At 50.2% G+C, this 16848-nt stretch overlaps 5 protein-coding genes across 5 annotated transcripts; 3 read left to right on the forward strand and 2 right to left on the reverse strand.

Annotated features, from left to right (window-relative positions):
* Positions 1 to 305: 305 nt before the first annotated feature.
* N7446_001381 (uncharacterized protein) lies at positions 306 to 1663 on the reverse strand (the record flags this gene model as incomplete). The annotated part of the gene is made up of 2 exons (XM_058510130.1): positions 306 to 929; positions 980 to 1663. 2 exons carry the CDS (start codon positions 1661 to 1663, stop codon positions 306 to 308), a joined length of 1308 nt encoding a protein of 435 aa, XP_058375666.1.
* A 573-nt stretch (positions 1664 to 2236) lies between these two features.
* N7446_001382 (translation initiation factor eIF2B subunit gamma) lies at positions 2237 to 4340 on the forward strand. Its single transcript, XM_058510131.1, has 3 exons — positions 2237 to 2482; positions 2543 to 2625; positions 2674 to 4340. The coding sequence occupies exons 1-3, from the start codon at positions 2391 to 2393 to the stop codon at positions 4176 to 4178; spliced, it is 1680 nt and encodes a 559-aa protein (XP_058375667.1). The 5' UTR covers positions 2237 to 2390; the 3' UTR covers positions 4179 to 4340.
* A 2239-nt stretch (positions 4341 to 6579) lies between these two features.
* Positions 6580 to 10098, forward strand: N7446_001383 (uncharacterized protein). Its single transcript, XM_058510132.1, has 5 exons — positions 6580 to 6814; positions 6914 to 7929; positions 7983 to 8841; positions 8894 to 9264; positions 9315 to 10098. Exons 2-5 carry the CDS (start codon positions 7030 to 7032, stop codon positions 9360 to 9362), a joined length of 2178 nt encoding a protein of 725 aa, XP_058375668.1. The 5' UTR covers positions 6580 to 6814; positions 6914 to 7029; the 3' UTR covers positions 9363 to 10098.
* Positions 10099 to 11578: 1480 nt separating this feature from the next.
* Positions 11579 to 13151, forward strand: N7446_001384 (putative MFS transporter; the record flags this gene model as incomplete). Its single annotated transcript, XM_058510133.1, has 2 exons — positions 11579 to 12929; positions 12985 to 13151. The coding sequence occupies 2 exons, from the start codon at positions 11579 to 11581 to the stop codon at positions 13149 to 13151; spliced, it is 1518 nt and encodes a 505-aa protein (XP_058375669.1).
* Positions 13152 to 13484: 333 nt separating this feature from the next.
* N7446_001385 (glycoside hydrolase family 35 protein) lies at positions 13485 to 16728 on the reverse strand (the record flags this gene model as incomplete). Its single annotated transcript, XM_058510134.1, has 5 exons — positions 13485 to 14238; positions 14295 to 14454; positions 14517 to 14810; positions 14864 to 15857; positions 15928 to 16728. 5 exons carry the CDS (start codon positions 16726 to 16728, stop codon positions 13485 to 13487), a joined length of 3003 nt encoding a protein of 1000 aa, XP_058375670.1.
* Between the last annotated feature and the right edge of the window lie 120 nt (positions 16729 to 16848).

Genomic DNA, 16848 nt, shown 5'->3' on the forward strand with positions numbered 1-16848 from the left:
AATCAATAGCTTCACAGCATTGACGAGCATTTGTTATCGTTAGGATACAGTTGATCAGCAGATGAATGTTTATTAATGATCTATTGAGGTCAAGGAAGAAGGAATTAATTCTGAGAGTTATCTTATTGTCACACGTGACAATAGAGCTCTAACGTTATACAGTCGAGAACAAACATATCAAATCCAAGTAGAACAGTCCAACAGGGGAATAGGGTCAATCAATCATCAGGGCAGTAGATAAACAGGTATACACATGCAAGAAATCAAATATCAACATCAAAGTCATGGGGCAACGATTCGGGGATCTAGTCTAGATCACGCACACGTCGTCGCCAGTCATCTCCTACTCGGAGGACATCGACCACGTCAATACGTTTACCAATGCCTGTGGTTCCTTCTGTCTGCCACCACTTCTCTCCCTTCTCGCCAAGAGCAGACTCGTCATCGCTGTCGATGAGCCCACCTCGGCCACCCTCATCTCCGACCACAACAATGACCTGGCGGACCCATCCAGAGATGTGCTGGACTGCGTCGCCTTCATTGCCGGTCAGAGACTCCTGGACATAGACAAGATCGGGAGACAGGTGGCGGACGAGGTGGACATATCCACTAGCTGTGCTGAAGGGCATGATCATGGTCTCTTTCTCAACCAGTGCTTGGGCCTGTGTGTAGAGTGTTTTGAAGAAGTGGCTGGTGCCCTCCATGTCATCCTCCTGGCGTGGTTCGACAGCAGCCAGATCCCCAGAGGCCAGTTCCCCGGAAGAAGCTGCTTCTTCCGTGGCAATGTTCGAATATGACGAGGCAATAGAGAGCGTAGGCCGGGACGAGCCTCCTTGCTTGATAGCGTGTTTCAAATCCGGGGCGTAGATCAGCACGAATACTTTAGAGGTTCCCAAGTCAACGTGTTCAGGGAGATGAGATAAAATAGACTGTCTCTGTCAGAAAATTTTGGGTAAATGTCACGGGTGGGTATGCTTACCGCATGCTCAGAAGCATAGTCATCGGAGTCAGCCAGTGAAAGCGAGGAAACAACAATCGCAACAGATTTCTTCTTCTTCTCGAAGGGCTGGCCGGCATTAACTCCACGGCTAGGCAATCCACCGCTCATAGTGGGCGCGACTGCGGCTTGTTGACTCCTCTCATGAGCTCTATTTTGAGCCTCTTCTGACCATCTGGAGTGATCCTCGAAGTCGCCTTTGTTCTCTTCGCGGATAGAAGTGAGGGCACCCCCGACGAAAGCTCCTGCGGCAGTAACACCTGCGACAACCCTCTTGCTGGCGCCATCGAATATCTGCTGAGGACTTGGCGTGCGGCGCAAAGCACCCTGCATGCGCGCCATCATCCCATGGTCGTACGAAGCATCACCAGGCAGCACTTCTGCCACTGTACCTCGTGTATAATCTCCAGCGCCATATGCAGGTGGGGTGAAGTCATTGCCAGGAACAGAAGGAGGCGGATAAGGGCCATCGCCATCGTGGGGGTGATCGTCTTCGTCGTCGTCATCATTTCGTTCGCTCCAGATCCAAGCGGCGATGCTGATAGTTGCAATTCCAGCGGTCAAGGCCAGGGGTAACCAATATCCCATGGCCGTTCGTCCGCCTGTTGAGCTGAAGCCTGTCCCGGCGCCGCCGCGGCGGCGCCGAGGATCCTGGGGGAAAGACATTGCGGTGTAGATTAGAGATGGCACATTTATCAATCAATCGCGATCGCAACGACTTGCAGGTCGCATATCATTTGTCTCCGGTAAAAGAAGAGGGTGGGGAAAGGGGATGGAAAGAGGAAGTGTCCCTGGCCCTCGGAGCCCAGAAACATGTGGCTGGTGAGCATAACCGCGGTGTTTACTCCTGTTTGTTCTGTTTGCGTCCCATAAATCTGGGGGCTGACCGGGGGCTGGTATTATGTAATCTCAGCCCTGGAGGTGCGACTATACAGTATATGATACAGGTACAAAGACCAATCGAGCAATCTACTATGTAGCTTTCTCTCGTCTTTATTATCCGGTATCATCAGACGGCTCTTGGGAGAATACTCGAGTTTGCCTACACAAGTCACCGCTTTCAGATTTGCCCACACCGCCTACTACAGACGTACTATAACAGCCTCATTTTCACGGGTTAAATACCGCTGCAAAACCTGTTTTCCCTTGGCTTGAGTTATTTTGATGAACAGATAATAACCAGTAAGTTCAAGCTAGACACAAATATCTTACATTGAGTAAATACATCTTTCCATCAAAGTAAATACTTCTTTGTCTGATAGTACCGGCAGAATTCAAAGGCGGGTCAACCGGGCAGATAATTTGTCCCACTGTGATTCACACATCAACACTTCTCATAGCTTTCCCTCATAACACCTCGAGACCGCGAGTGCATGGTCTGAACTTCAAAGCAATGCCTCTTCCAGTTCCCCATACCGGGTTTCAGGCCCTGGTCCTTTGTGGTCCGGGTGTCTCGCTCAACACTTTCACTTCAAATCCAGAGGAGTCAGTATCCCAAAGATTTTGCCTATATCGCACAGCTCTCACTAACACACGGTGGTAAAGGTACCCAAAATGTCTTATCCCAGTTGCCAATCGGCCCATGATCTTCTACACTATCGACTTCTGCAAAAGAATGGGAATCACTGGTGAGCCCTTCAGTTGATCGCGGGGCGACGAAAGACTAACCTTAATAGATATCACATTGGTCACTCCTCCATCGTCTCTCGCACCTCTCCAAGCTGCCCTGCGACAAAACCCGCACTTAACCTCGATCCCCTCGCCCTCGCCCTCAGTCATCGCCCCACGGGACCTAGACATGACAACTGGAACCGCAGAACTGCTCCGCCTCCCCGAGGTTCAAAACTGCATCAAGTCCGACTTCCTACTTCTTCCTTGTGATCTTATTTGCGAAATCCCCGGTGAGTCCTTGTTGGAGTCGTGGATGATCTTCCAGAGCGCTCTCGGCGGCAGCAGCACAGTTCGGGAGGGGCGCAATGCGCATGGCCCCACGAGCTCGGGGCCTGGCGGCGAACAGGGTGGTCGCCGGGGTGGTCTAAGTGTCTTCTATCAGACGCAAGGCCGGGAAGAGAGCGTCAAGGGCGAGGCCACCGACTTTGTGGCTCTCGCACCATTCGAGCAGGACGAGGCCCCCGCCGGACACACTACAGACCTTTCCAAGCTGGTCCTGTCTATGCCGATGTCGACACTGAAGGAAAAGATGGAACACGACAAAGGATTTCTTGTGCGCCATTCCCTCGTGGATAAGCACGCACAGGTTAAGATGTTGTCGAGCTACCGTGATGCCCACCTCTATGTCCTGCCCTACTGGGTCAAGGATTTCGCCCGCCTGAATGACAAGTTCCAGTCCGTCAGTGAGGATTTGGTTGGTTGGTGGGCCAAGGCCGAGTGGCAAGAAGGCCTAGGCAATAAACTGAAGATGAATGAGATTTTCCAGCGACAGGGCCATTCTCTACCCTCCGGCGAGGATGCAAGTCACGACGGCGAATCACTCGAGGAGGAAATTGATCTACAGAGCATGAGCACCACCAAGGCCACATCGGCCATCGCCGAGTCGGCACGCAGCGCCACAGAACCCCAATTTGCTTCTCGCGTCAAGGCTCCGAGCTCAGTATCCGAGAGCCTGAAGTCTGGCTCTTTGCCACCTATGCTTGCGTACGTCCAAAGAGGCTCAGCGCCTTTTGTTAGGCGTGTCGATTCGTCAGCTATGCTCCTATCCACTTCTCTTCGTCTTGCGAAGCTGGAGTCTATCGAGGAAGTTGGTCGTTCCGCCGCCTCTGCTTTCGCCCACAACCAGAAGGTGTCCTACCCAGCCGGCGTAGCCCAGCGCTGCACTGTTACAAAGAGCGACTGCCTTCTCGACATGAACGTCACGATCGAAGAGAAGTGCGTAGTCAAAGAGAGTGTGATTGGAGCAAACTCCCACATCTCCAGCGGTGCCCGGTTGACCCGCTGCGTCGTGATGGATGGAGTCGTCGTTGGACCCAGGGCAGTTCTCACAGGGTGCATCATTGGCCGACGAGCCAAGATCGGCAGTGAATGTGTATTGAAGGACTGCGAGGTTCAGGATGGAAATGTTGTTCCTGATGAGACAGACGCTAAGAACGAAAAGTTCATGGTGTTCGAGGGTCTTGACGATGACATGGATGAGGATTTCGAGGATGAGCAGGATGAGTTATGATTACTGACTACAGTAGATGTCTCCTAGTGGCTTCCTTGTACCTTCTTTGTTGGTCTTTCGATATGTGTTCATGACAAGGAAAAAAGAATAGAATCATTTATACCCCTGTGTCTGTCTGCCATTGTGACCGGTGTAGCCTTTTAGGTTGTGTTTTGTAGTGCCTTCACCGATACATAGGTAGGGCCATTGCCAATTGGTGTGTGATACGAATAATTCGCATACTTTGATGGTCAGCACTTCGTATCAAAGTTTCAAGTTTCGTATCCACCAGGACCTTCTTTTGAGGGCTGAATAAAAATCTGGCCAGTATGCCCATATATGACCGACCCCCACGGTTACCTATGCGCCTGTCTGTGCACTCTACCCTATATACCTTAGAAGCCTGGCATTTATCAAATAATACCACTTCGAACTACATGTAGTGTAGAGATCGATCATGAAGAGCTGGTGGGGAGCTGTTTCAAACGGGAAGGAGAAAGATATATCCACCGCGGCTGAAGTGTATCAGATATCTCCGATCCAGGAATTTGCATCTCAAACCCGAAACTTGGCCAAAACAGTTTCTGAACCACGCTCATTACATTCATGGTAGCAGAAAAAGAGATCTGCCTAAAAGCCTGTTGAAACTTAGCTGACTACCTGGGTATGATCACACAAGCGAAGACGAGGCTCCACATTGGCTTCCCCAGAGAAATGTACGCTCTAAAATTTAGTGTGTCTGTGCCAATGCTAGTACTTATGCACAATTGCCTGTGAAAATCCCAAGCTTCGTACTTTTGACCATGTAAGTATTAACTGTCAAGCCGGGAGCAAGGTCCGCACGAATAAGCAAACAGAACAGAGACGGCAAGAATCAGATCAAACCATACACATGTACAAACCTCGGGATTTGGACGCGAATCCATAAAAGGCAATCAAAACCGTCGCAACCAGTGGATTGACAGGATCAGCGCACATTCAAGAGCTCCACGTGTGGGAACGCAAGCCGCCAACTTCTCCGCAATTCCAACTTTTTTTTTTTCTTTCTTTATGGACATCCGAGGAAGCCCCTGGATCAGCCACATAGCACCGTGCACACGCCCAGGAAAAAAAAGGGGAGGGAAATTGGAAACGTTAATATGTAATATGCGCACAGGCACGAATACTGGCACTGGGGTAAATGAAAACACACGCTAAGAATGGGCATGCTTGATGCGCGATGATTTGCTTTGCCCATATGCATTATGCAATCTAACAGGCGCGCTAAGTCAATCCCGGACAAGTTGATATTAAGTAGCTCCGTAGTTTCCGTAGGTCGGGATATGGTATGATATTCAAGAAACCGAAATACATTTAGTAAACGTGTAAAAGCCTGCCGTGATCAGCAAACTTGGATAGTTCCTTAATTGGATATGGATGCGAGATATAACTGTTATATGTGAAGCACAGCCTGCTGAACGGGTTTGGCGCATGTCGATCACGCGGGAACTCTGTGGATCAACTTGGAGTGAGGGGACGTGGAGATAGATAAGAATACTACGTACAGTACAATGCATACAGTGCAGTGCATGCTACGCCTACAGTAGGGTGCTTAGGTGTAGATAGAAAGTACGAGGATCCCTCGGATGGCGCCGATAAGGCCCTGTGACCTGCACGAACTCACGTCAAGGAAAATGTTAGCGACTCGTCATTGTACATATGATAACGCTAGAAAGGGGTGTAAGCTCAGGTCCGAGAATATCCATACATATACCGGTCAGATATCATACTACAGTAGTATATTTATCAGCCTCATCGGTGCAACATGGTTGGTCGGGATAGTTATTTGTCTCAGATGCATAGATTGACTCAACCGTGGTTCAGCTCGTGCCCTAATTCCAAAGGTTCATCTCGGATCTCCAGATGTTCTATGTACGAGTACTCTGTGTATAAGTTATATATATACTATATGCACATCTATATTCCCTTGGGTATATGTAGGTATAGACGTAGAACGTGGAAAGCGAGTCGCACTTGCGCAAATCGCGCGATGCAGTGTTAGCCCGATCGGAATCTTCTAACTCCACGTTCTTTGACTGATATCAGCGTGCACGGAGTATGTGCATGTGTGCACAGTATACTGTGCAGTACACTGTGTAGTGCACAACCTGACTCAAGTGACTTTATGTCTAAGAATACACTATGGAGTATGTTAAGGGGATAACCCGTATATCTGATTGGCACGAAAATTTGGCCCCTGAGCTCAAAGAACAGGAAAGAGGGAAAAGAGAGTAGTAAATACACTTGTAGTAAATACTACAGTACTACAGTAGTAAGTAGTAATAATATAATAATATCGGATATCAACAGTACTAAACAAGTGTCATGCATCTCTGTTTTGCCCGTAATCCCCGATCCCCCTAATCTTCAACCTCAGACCCCTCCTATTTTCCTCTTTCCCCCTTCCCCCTTCTCTCCAAAACGCATTCCTCTCCGAGGGCTCTCTTTTCCCCTTCTCTTCTTGTACATGGCTGTCTTCTAGAGACATCTCCTGGCCTGTGTCCTTACTTTCGTTTCTTCCTCGCCTGGTTTCGAGTTTCCTTCTGCATCTCTCGCATCGAGCGTCCTTTTTTTAATCGTTGTACCACTATAGTTTATGTCCACGTTACTTAGAACAGGTATGCCCCTTGGCTGACGCGGTCTCCAGCATCCCTTTTCCCTTTGAACTCCACCTGTCAACTCGTTTTTTCCAAATCTGACAGCTCTCCTGGTGACAGCATCCTGTTTCTTCGGATCCCCCCTTTGACGCGAACACACTTCCTCGGTTCTTTTCCTGTCTTCCCGATCACGCCTCCCGGACGTGGCTTCTTGACATACTGGTGGAGAGAACAATATGGCCGCGTTGGTTCAAACGATCCCGCAAAGTAGTACGGTACCTGTGCTCCAGACGCGTCCTTCCTCCTCTTCCGGCACTTTCAGCGCCCCCCAAAACCAGACCTCGCACATTCAGAGTATGTCTTGGACTTCATTCAATGGCAATTCTGGGAACTATCGATCAGGACATCCGGTAGTGGCTCCTTACGCCTACAATCCGAACCTGAGTCAATCTTCCCAAAATCGCCAGTCGTGGTCTCCTCATCTCCGCCCAGAACACCGCACCTTTTCCGCCCCTACCGCTCCCCAACTTCCCGGGAATCCGGCATACGCTGCCACCCCCCGAAACCCCCATACTGCAGCTGGTTCTGTATCGAATTCTTCTTCCTCCAATTCTTCCTTCCGTTCCCATGTTTCCAAGGACGACAGTGCACTTCCCTCGAGGCAACCGAGGAGCGATCAGCCGCTCCGCCCCCTATCTACCGCCAACCTTCCTCCCCCTTCCGTTATGAACATAAACTCCCCCAAGCCCTCTCCAAACCGTTATCGACGTGGCAATCAACGGGCGGAAGCCGCAGCACTGCCTGCAACTCCTGCTCCAGTTCCGACCGTGGTGGTCGATGATCACAGCACTCCAACAGTGCCTCGACCGAACATGCACAATCGGGTTGCGAGTGTGGATGATTCGTCACATGCGGAGAGAGCACAACCTGAGCGTTATCGGCGCCGAAGCGTGGGCAACATAGACGCCTCCGCGTATCCCAATCTGCAACTGGATCTCCAGTCTACTCCTGCATTCGGACCTGCATCGGGACCCTACGATTTCATTGCTTTTGACACCAACCAACGGCCTGTGTCTTCACACTCTCACCGGGACAGCCTCGGTAGTAATCACTCGGCCCAGTCATCGACTTCTTCGGTAGGGATTTCCGACCGCAGATGTAAACACACCGAACTAACGTTTTTTTATAGACACGTGAAGGCACCCCAGATTCCAGCTCTGCGACGAGCAAGACCGGAAAGTCCGATGACAAAAGAACGACTAAGCCATCGCCCTTGTCACAACCTGTCTCTACCGAACCCGAAACCCCTAAAACTACTCCCCAATCCGACACACGCAAAACTCCATCTCCACTTGATTCCCCAGCTGCAAAGCGTCTCAATGATTTGAAAAATGAATCGAAACGCCCCGGGAAATCACGCCTGAGACGGGCCTTCTCTTTTGGTAGTGCCTCTGAGCTTCTTAAGAACTCCGCACAAACCAACGCTGCCAAGCGAGAAGCCATTGCGCTCGAGAAAGAACGTCGTGAAGCCTTGAAGGAGGAGCTGGGACCCGAACAGGCCGCAATTGCCGAGCAACAGGAACTGAGTGGACTGGGTAACAGCATCTACTCCAACCAAGGCCATTTCTTCACTGGATCTACCGACAATCTCTCAGTCTCATCCACCGCCTCGTCTGCTTCCATGATGCTTCGCAAAATGGGCAAGGGAATGAAACGGTCAACTCGCTCATTGGTTGGCATGTTCCGACCGAAATCAGTCGCCAGTATCGGTTCCGTCGAGGGTCCGGCCGTTGAGACTCCACCCCCACAGATCACCGTGGTGAACGTTGAGGCGGAGAGGGAGAGCGTCGCTGTCAATCCAGACCCCCAGGAAATGCCCCGTGGGGGTACAGTCTTCCCCAGGGTGGAGGGCGCTTCTGAGGTCAGGCGGTCTACTTCGGTTCGGGAAAGAGCCGCATCCGAGAACTCCCAATCGCGTAAGAGCATTGTGGGAGGAGACCGCGAGCGTGCGGAGATCCTGGCAGGAATTCGAAAGGGTATCCTGAAGAGTATGTGTTTCAACGCTAAACACCTGAATGATATACTGACATGTCTCAATAGAAACTCACTCTGACCTCGGTTTCTCGTCGCCTGCATATGCAGTTAACGGTGGTGACTCACCGCACTCCAGTGCTCCCCCGACACCCGACGAGGCGGCGCGATCCCCAGCTCACCAGAACGACTCCGTCAAGATCGCCGGAGAGGATTACTTCCTTTCGAACGCAGGACGGTTCACGTCCTCCGAGGCCAAGAGTGCGCCTATCACCCCGCAAGCTGTTGCCGGTAGAAATATCGTCTTCAGCCCTCGCATTCAGTTCCACGAAACCTGGCCTAGCGGCGAGTACGACCGACGTGGAGAGATTGCGACCTGCAACCGTCTCACTCCGCTGCTTGCTCAGCAGATTCGGGAGGAGATCAACAACTTCAAAATGGTGAGTACAGGCATTGCTCATAGTGTAATCGCATACTAACAATCTCGCAGGAGATGGAAGTTCATGAGAATTCCAAGATCTACACGCACTTCATTTAAGTTCTGGGCGGGAGTTTCTTTGCATGGCTCGGTACTTGTCCATCAGCAAGCGATTTCAGGGCAGTGATCGAGCTCACATTCTGTCCATAGACATGCATCAATTCCGGCGACTGGTGTTTGATGATTTCTTCCTCGCAAACATAAGATATGGCATCTGAGCGGGCCTTAATTGATATCAAGGATCCATACACTCCAGCGATTTGACCATAACATTCGTGCTTCCGGCGGCAAAAGTACCAAACAAAACAAAAAACGGTGCGGCTTTCTCGAAATCTTAATGGTCTCTCCTGCATGTACCAGCACCAAAACAATCAGGACTGTTCACTTCGAGCTCCATGTCTTGGTTGATCTTGATCTAATGAAAGTTCTTGCCGTCTAATCGGTGTGGCAGTCCTTGTTCCTCTCTGTTTCCTTTTCTGTTTCATTTCATTCCTCTCTTTCCTGCATCGTGCATCTGAATCATTGTCATTGAATATTGGGAGCGTGGGTACTGGGCAGTTCTTTCCCTTTTTTTCGTTTTTCATCCTCTTTCTATCTTCTCTTGTCTTCTAGCACATCGTTTCTCCTGTCATGGTCATGTCTGGGCCCTTTCATATCTATCTCCGAGCTCTACTTTGAAATACACACTTGAGCCTTTCTTGCATTTCGTTTGCATCGTTCTGTATCTTTCGTTTGTTTCGTAATTGTGGTTAATAGGTGGATGTGTCAGTACTGACACAATGGATCTTGTTGTTCTTCATCTGTCTAGCTGTACTGTATAGTTCGAGTTGAGAGGTACTGTAGATACTCCTATACTGTTGGCAAGTGTGCGCTGACCCATCTCCACGACCTCTATCCCATAACAATACCCTCAGCAACAAAGTTTGACGCATAACCCCCAGAAGGCGAATCCAAATACAAGCAGAAATAAGAAATGCCGCGTTCCAATCTAATCCTCTACTGATCTCAATTCCAATATCATCGGCAAAGAACATGCCGAGACACCGGAGCGAGATGCTATGATGAGAGGACCCGAAAGGAATGAGGAATCGGGAAACCGAAATATCGGTAAAACATCGGGAGTGGGATCTGTCATTCATGCCATTGACTGACGTGATCGACAGGTTGATCCTTTATTTGATATGTGTACTTGCATACTTCTATTAGAATGCGTGGGGGTTGTTGGATTCGGGGTGGTGCCTGTGGAATTCTATGAGGTTTGATAGTGGGATGGATATATTTGTCTGGCATTCTAGTGTTGCGTAGTAAATTGTAGGTCTTTTGTTGAGCTGGCTTTGATATAGCTAGATGGGAATATGTTAGTATCTAAATGTCTACAAACACCATTTTTTCACACATACATCTTCCGAAACATGTCGGCCAACTACTGGCAATGAGAAAGGTATGACAAATGCAAATGTACGTACCTAGATCGTAAAAGCATGTTTTCAATCTCAGTCTGGAGACGTCTGTGTTGCCCATCGGTCTATACTTCCTCCAAATAATCATGGTTGCCACCATGCCAACATTCCTAACCTAAACAAAACCAATCATCTCCATCGCCTTGAACTTCCAGTAATGAAAAAAGCCTGATGAGAAAATAGTTGTCAGCAGGGCCCAGGACCCCCACGCTGGGTGAAATGCTACCTATTTCAGGTCAAGCCTCAAAACAAAACGCTTCGATACGAAGACAAGCGGTGACCCCCACGCGGGGCGATCTTGCCTTCATCAACGCAAGTGTACAATTCTCTCTACTTCCAGCACCACCAAAAGTACACTGAAATCGGGACATGTCTGGGGTCTGCATTTCCCCGGTCTTTGCATCCCGCTCTATCCCGGGGTATCATGGCCACCATTGGCCCTGCCTTGCATGACCCCATCCCCAACGGACTAGTTTGTCTGTCCGCGGAGCGAATGGAGCCCGGCCTGGGGTACTATTAAGACCGAGGGTTGCATCTCAGTCCCTCCCAAACCCGGGGTTTCCCCTCGGGCCATTGGCCTTGCGCGCCACATGTCTTGATATTTCCGGAGTATAAGTAGTCTGAGAGTGCAGGTCACCCCGAGTTGTTGCCGAGATTGTGTTCGTCTTGCGGCTTTTTCTTCCATTCTTATACCCCTTGCTTTCTCTGGTATCTGACTATCTTCTCTGTCCATACTTTCGAGTTAGCTCGGTGGTTCAATACTTATATCCTTCTCTTCCGCCATCTTTCTGCTCTTTGGAGCATCATTCGTACAAGATGTCTCCCAGAACTTCAGACATCGAAGCCGGCGATATCGACAAAGCAAACATCAACAATATCGAAGTCATCGCCAATGCCGACAAGCCAAACGCCCAGAAAGAAGCCCCAGCGTCGGTGGCCACTCTCACGCCCGAAGAACGCACGAAGGCAGAAAAAGCCCTCGTCCGCAAGATTGACATCCGCCTCTTACCTATGATCATCCTCATGTACATCCTCAACTACCTCGACCGAAACAACATCGCCTCAGCCCGCCTAGCAGGCCTCGAAGAAGACCTAGGACTAGTTGGAAACCAATTCGCAACCTGTGTCAGCATCCTCTTTGTCGGATACCTGCTAATGCAGATCCCCTCCAACCTAATGCTAAACAAATTCGGCAAACCAGCCCTCTACCTACCCGCCGCAATGGTGCTCTGGGGAATAATCTCAACAGCCACAGCAGCAGCCTCAAGCTACGCGGGCCTCGTCGTAATCCGATTCTTCCTCGGTTTCGTCGAAGCAGCCTACTTCCCAGGCTGTCTCTACTTCTTAAGTGCCTGGTACACCCGCAAAGAACTAGGATTCCGCACAGCAGCCCTATACTCCGGTTCCCTGCTCTCAGGTGCATTCTCTGGCCTGATAGCAGCAGGAATAACAAGAAACATGGACAACGTGCTCGGCCTACGCGCCTGGCGCTGGCTCTTTATAATTGAAGGCGCAATCACAATCGTCGTCGCCGTCGCCGCCGTCTTCGTCCTCCCAAATTTCCCACGCACAACAGGCTGGCTCACGGAAGAAGAAAAAGAACTCGCCGTCTGGCGCTTGGAAGAAGATATCGGTGAAGACGACTGGGTCGATAGCGAACAACAAACCTTCCTCCACGGCGCCAAACTCGCCTTCGCGGATATCAAAACCTGGGTCTTGATGCTGATGATCCTGTGCATCGTCTCCTCAGCCTCAGTAACAAACTTCTTCCCGACTGTCGTCGAGACACTAAATTACGGAAAAATCGAGACCCTCCTCCTCACAGCCCCGCCATACTGTCTCGCTGTCTTCTGCGCGTTCGCTAATGCCTGGCATGCGGATCGGACCGGCGAGCGCTATTTCCATGTTACATTGCCTCTATACCTCTCCGTCGTGGCATTCATCATCGCAGCTACAACGACCGGTACGGCGCCGCGCTATGTTTCGATGATGCTTATGGTTCCATCGTTCTATTCCGGTTATGTTGTTGCGCTGGGTTGGATTTCGAATACTTTGCCTCGTCCAGCGGCGAAACGTGCTGCTGCGCTCGCTGCTATTAACTGCGTTAGTAATGCTAGCAGTATTTATGCTAGCTATATGTATCCCAATAGTGATAAGCCGCGTTTTGGTAAGTTTTGCTATTTGGATTGTCTTGGATGATTGCCTGCTAACTTCTATTCCAGTGCCTGCTATGTCTGTTAATTGTGCGACGGCTTTTATTGCGATTGTTGCGGCTACCGTTCTGCGGTTCATGCTGGTTCGTCTTAATAACAAGCTTGATCGTGGCGAGGAGGTTGAGGGGGCGGTCCCTGGCGAGGGAAGTCGTCGTGGGTTCCGGTTCTTGGTATAAGGTGGATCTCTTACTCTAGTCTACGGGAAATGTAGTCTCTAGCAACGAGGGGAAGGCTATGCGGAGTCTATTATACAATGCCCAGAATACGGAGGATTAGAGTATCTAGATAGAATGGAACTGTTCCCTTCTTAGACTTGGGCGATGATAATCCTCTTCTGTTTGTCTTCACAAATTATGAGTCGCACTACTTATACAATCGAAAGATGCTGTATGCATATTATACTAATATATTATTCCACTATGAGAGATAATTCACGCTCATTACCTTATTTTTAACCCAACCATCTACAAATCAAGCATACTTAACCCTCCCCTTATCCCACCCAGGCCTCAACCCCCGGTCTCAAACGAAGCAACATCCAACGAACTATCCGCCAAATAATCAACCCGCCACTCAACACCAATACTAGCACCCTCGTCACTCTGCGCCCAAACCGCAATAGCAATAGTATTCTCCCCATTATAATCCAAAATGCCCACAGGAACGGGGTAAACAACCTGATTCCCAATGAAGGGGTTATAACGACCATACTGATACCCATTAACAAACAACTGAGCACGGTAGGCATTCGTCGTTCCAGCTGGCGTGGAGAGAACGAATGAAATGGAGATATCGTGTTCAGAGGGGAGTGAGAGGTCGATTGTTGTTCGGAAGAAGCGGACTGTTGCGCCTTCGAAGGACAGGATACTCTTTCCCTTGCTGTTACTCTTGCTGGAGGTGGTTTTCCAAGCTGAATCATCGAATCCGGGTAAATGCCATCCAACACGTTCGCCGTAGAGACCGTCTTCGTTCCAGACGCCGCGGACTGGGTCGAGGTTTGATTCGCCGCCGGCTGTACCGGCCAGACGCCAGTGCGTGAAGCCGGATGTGGAGTTGAGGAGGCTGGCGTCGAAGATACCGCGCGGATTGAGGGCCCCTGTTGTTTGGTCGTGGCCTGTGTCATCGTGGACGATGAGGAGGACGTTGGGGGTTGTAGTGCTTAGGGTTGCATTGGCGAACGAGAGGGTTAGGTTTGCTTGGGCGGTGTTGGCGTCACCGAGGTAGGAGCCCAAAAAGGCGCCGTTTAGCCAGGCGGACCAGCCGCTGTTGAGATGTTAGTGGGGTTTTATATTGGCCTTTAGGAGGGAGATGGAACTTACAAGGCGGATCCTCCTTGCACGTTGATGAATGCTCCTGTTGCTGTTCCGTTGAAGTATCCGCGCCACAGACGGACACCATTGTGGAAGCCGTATTGGTCTGCGTATAGAACAGGCAAATATGTCGGGATTCGAGGGTTCAGCGTGGTCATATGGTTGGCATCTGTGAGTTATTAGTTATGAATAATTTGGCCTGCGACTTCCGCGTTGAAAAGAGTAACTTACCAACCCAAGCGACACCAGAATCATCATAATCAGCGAATCGTTCAGGCAGGCTGTCCTTTGCCTTCCACGAGGAGAAAGCCGGCAACTTGATGGACTTTGGTGCATCAAGCGAGGCCTTGAGACTTCCGTACTCAGTAGACTTAGTCTTAATAGACTTTCCATTCCAAGTAACGGACTTGACAGCCTTCGGCGCAAACACTTCCAGCGTAGTCGCATTAACAATGTCACCAGTGATAGCAAGCTTGGAACCATTCAACTTGGCTCCACGAACAAGGTAAGGGCCTTGAACAAGAACTATACCAAAAGATCAGCATTCGAATATCGCAATTGACATGCCAAATACATACCAGCTTCCGTTTCCGGGACAAACGGATCATCAGTTAGAGCAGGAGCCCAGAACTCATAAGCAGACGACCGATCAAGCACGACAACCCGAATACCATCTATGTCCAAAACAGTTGATCCCTTGCCCTGCGCGAGCGCAGCTGTCAAGCCACCATTCTCCTTGTAGAACTGGACACTCGAGCAACCCTGGCACTTTTTCACAGATCCGCTCTTTGCACCCTTGATAGAGAACTCAGCCAACTCGCCGGTAGGAACCCAAAGCACAAGAGTAGGTGTCTTATCGAAGACAGCATATGTCAAGACCTCAGCGGTAGAGTAAAGCAGCTTCTTCGACCCGAATGTGAAATCCGTAACGATAATCTTCGACTGATGCCCATTCAAACGAAGAGTGCTAGCATGTTTCGGGATAGTCAACAACCCAACCGAAGTATTAACCTTCAAATGGAAAGCCTCATTCGTGGAGATGGAAGTATTAGTATGGAAGGTAGCATAGAAACCAGCGTTCGTCTCAGGATTCCTCAGCTCAAAGGCCTTAACAGCAACATTATCCGTGTACTGCGTCCCATTCCCCACAAGATCAGTCATAGTTAGATCGCGCGCAGAGCGCGTGAACAGAGCCAGCAGTTTGGTCTCATGGTACTTCGAGCCAATAGAGCGGTCCTCAGAGATAGGAGCGGAATAGTCGTAACTGCTGGCAGTGACAGGCGCAGCAATGGCTCCCCAGTTCGTTCCTCCGAAGAGCATGTACAGACTCATGGCTGTGACGCGTTGGCCGATGTTCCAGCGGTAGAAGAGGTTGGCGAAGTCGTCGCCGATATCTTCTGGACAGCCGCCCTCAGGTCCGCCCCAGGGGTTGTAGGAGCCGCCTTGGAATTCGGGCATGAAGCCTGGCATGTTGGGTTGGGATTCTTCGAAGTAGCTGTAGTAGTCCATTACTTGGAAGGGGACGTAGGCGCCGTTGGTGGAGGTGCATTGGCTGAGATCGCACGTCCAGCACTGCGGAGTGTTAGTTGACTATCCATTCTCTTTCTTTCTTTCCGGTAGCTGGCACGATACATATACATACCGAAGGATAAGAATCAACACCTGCAACATCGACGTTCCCTCCCTCATTCGACCAGTCACTTCCCCACGAGTGAGAATTCATATTGGGATCATTGGCCGTGAGAGGCACGGTAATGCCATTAGCACGGGCATTAGCCTCCAACAACTCCATATAATGAATAGCGGTTTCATTGGGCACACGCAGAGAAGCACTACCTTCCCACTGATTCCCATACTCATTCTCGATCTGATAAACAATGGAGTTATGCCCATCAGTAACCTGGTAGCGGCTAGTGATCTGAGACATCTTAGTGAAATACGGCGTCCACGCCTTTGTATAGCGAGTATCATTATTGCGCAGGGTCCCATATTCGCCGGTAGTCAACCACAAGGGGTAACCGCCAGCACTGGCTTCGGCGTTGACATAGGGACCTGGCCGGACGATGATGTAGAGACCGAGTTCCTTGGCGAGCTCGAAGATGGGAGTGATATCGTGAGCGCCGGTTGTGAAGTCGATGGTTGCGTTGTTTGGAGCATGGTAAGCCCAGCTAGAGTAGAAGGCGAAGGCTGTGAAGCCTGCTGCTTTGATCTTTTCCAGGATGTCGCGCCATAGATCTGGAACTGGGATGCGCCAGTAGTGGAATTCGCCGGAGAAGATGAAGATGCGTTGGCTGTTGATTTGGAAACTATAGTGGTCCCATTGGACGACTGTGTTTAGTCCGTCATCTTGCAGGGGCCATTGGGTGACGGCTTGATCGTTTGCTTGGATTGAGGTGCCAAGGCAGGCCAGGAGGAGAAGCAGGCAATTGATGATGCGTGCCATGGTGGACAATGCACCGCTGGAATTGCGATGGCGAGTGGAATTGAGGCGACCATGCTGGCTTAATTTATACTCCGGGATTTGGAAGGGAGATTTCGCCTCAGGTCGAGGGGTATATGCACA

The sequence above is a fragment of the Penicillium canescens genome, assembly GCF_028828765.1.
Source record: "Penicillium canescens strain IBT 15451 chromosome Unknown utg000002l_segment0_segment0, whole genome shotgun sequence".
Lineage (NCBI taxonomy): Eukaryota > Fungi > Ascomycota > Eurotiomycetes > Eurotiales > Aspergillaceae > Penicillium > Penicillium canescens.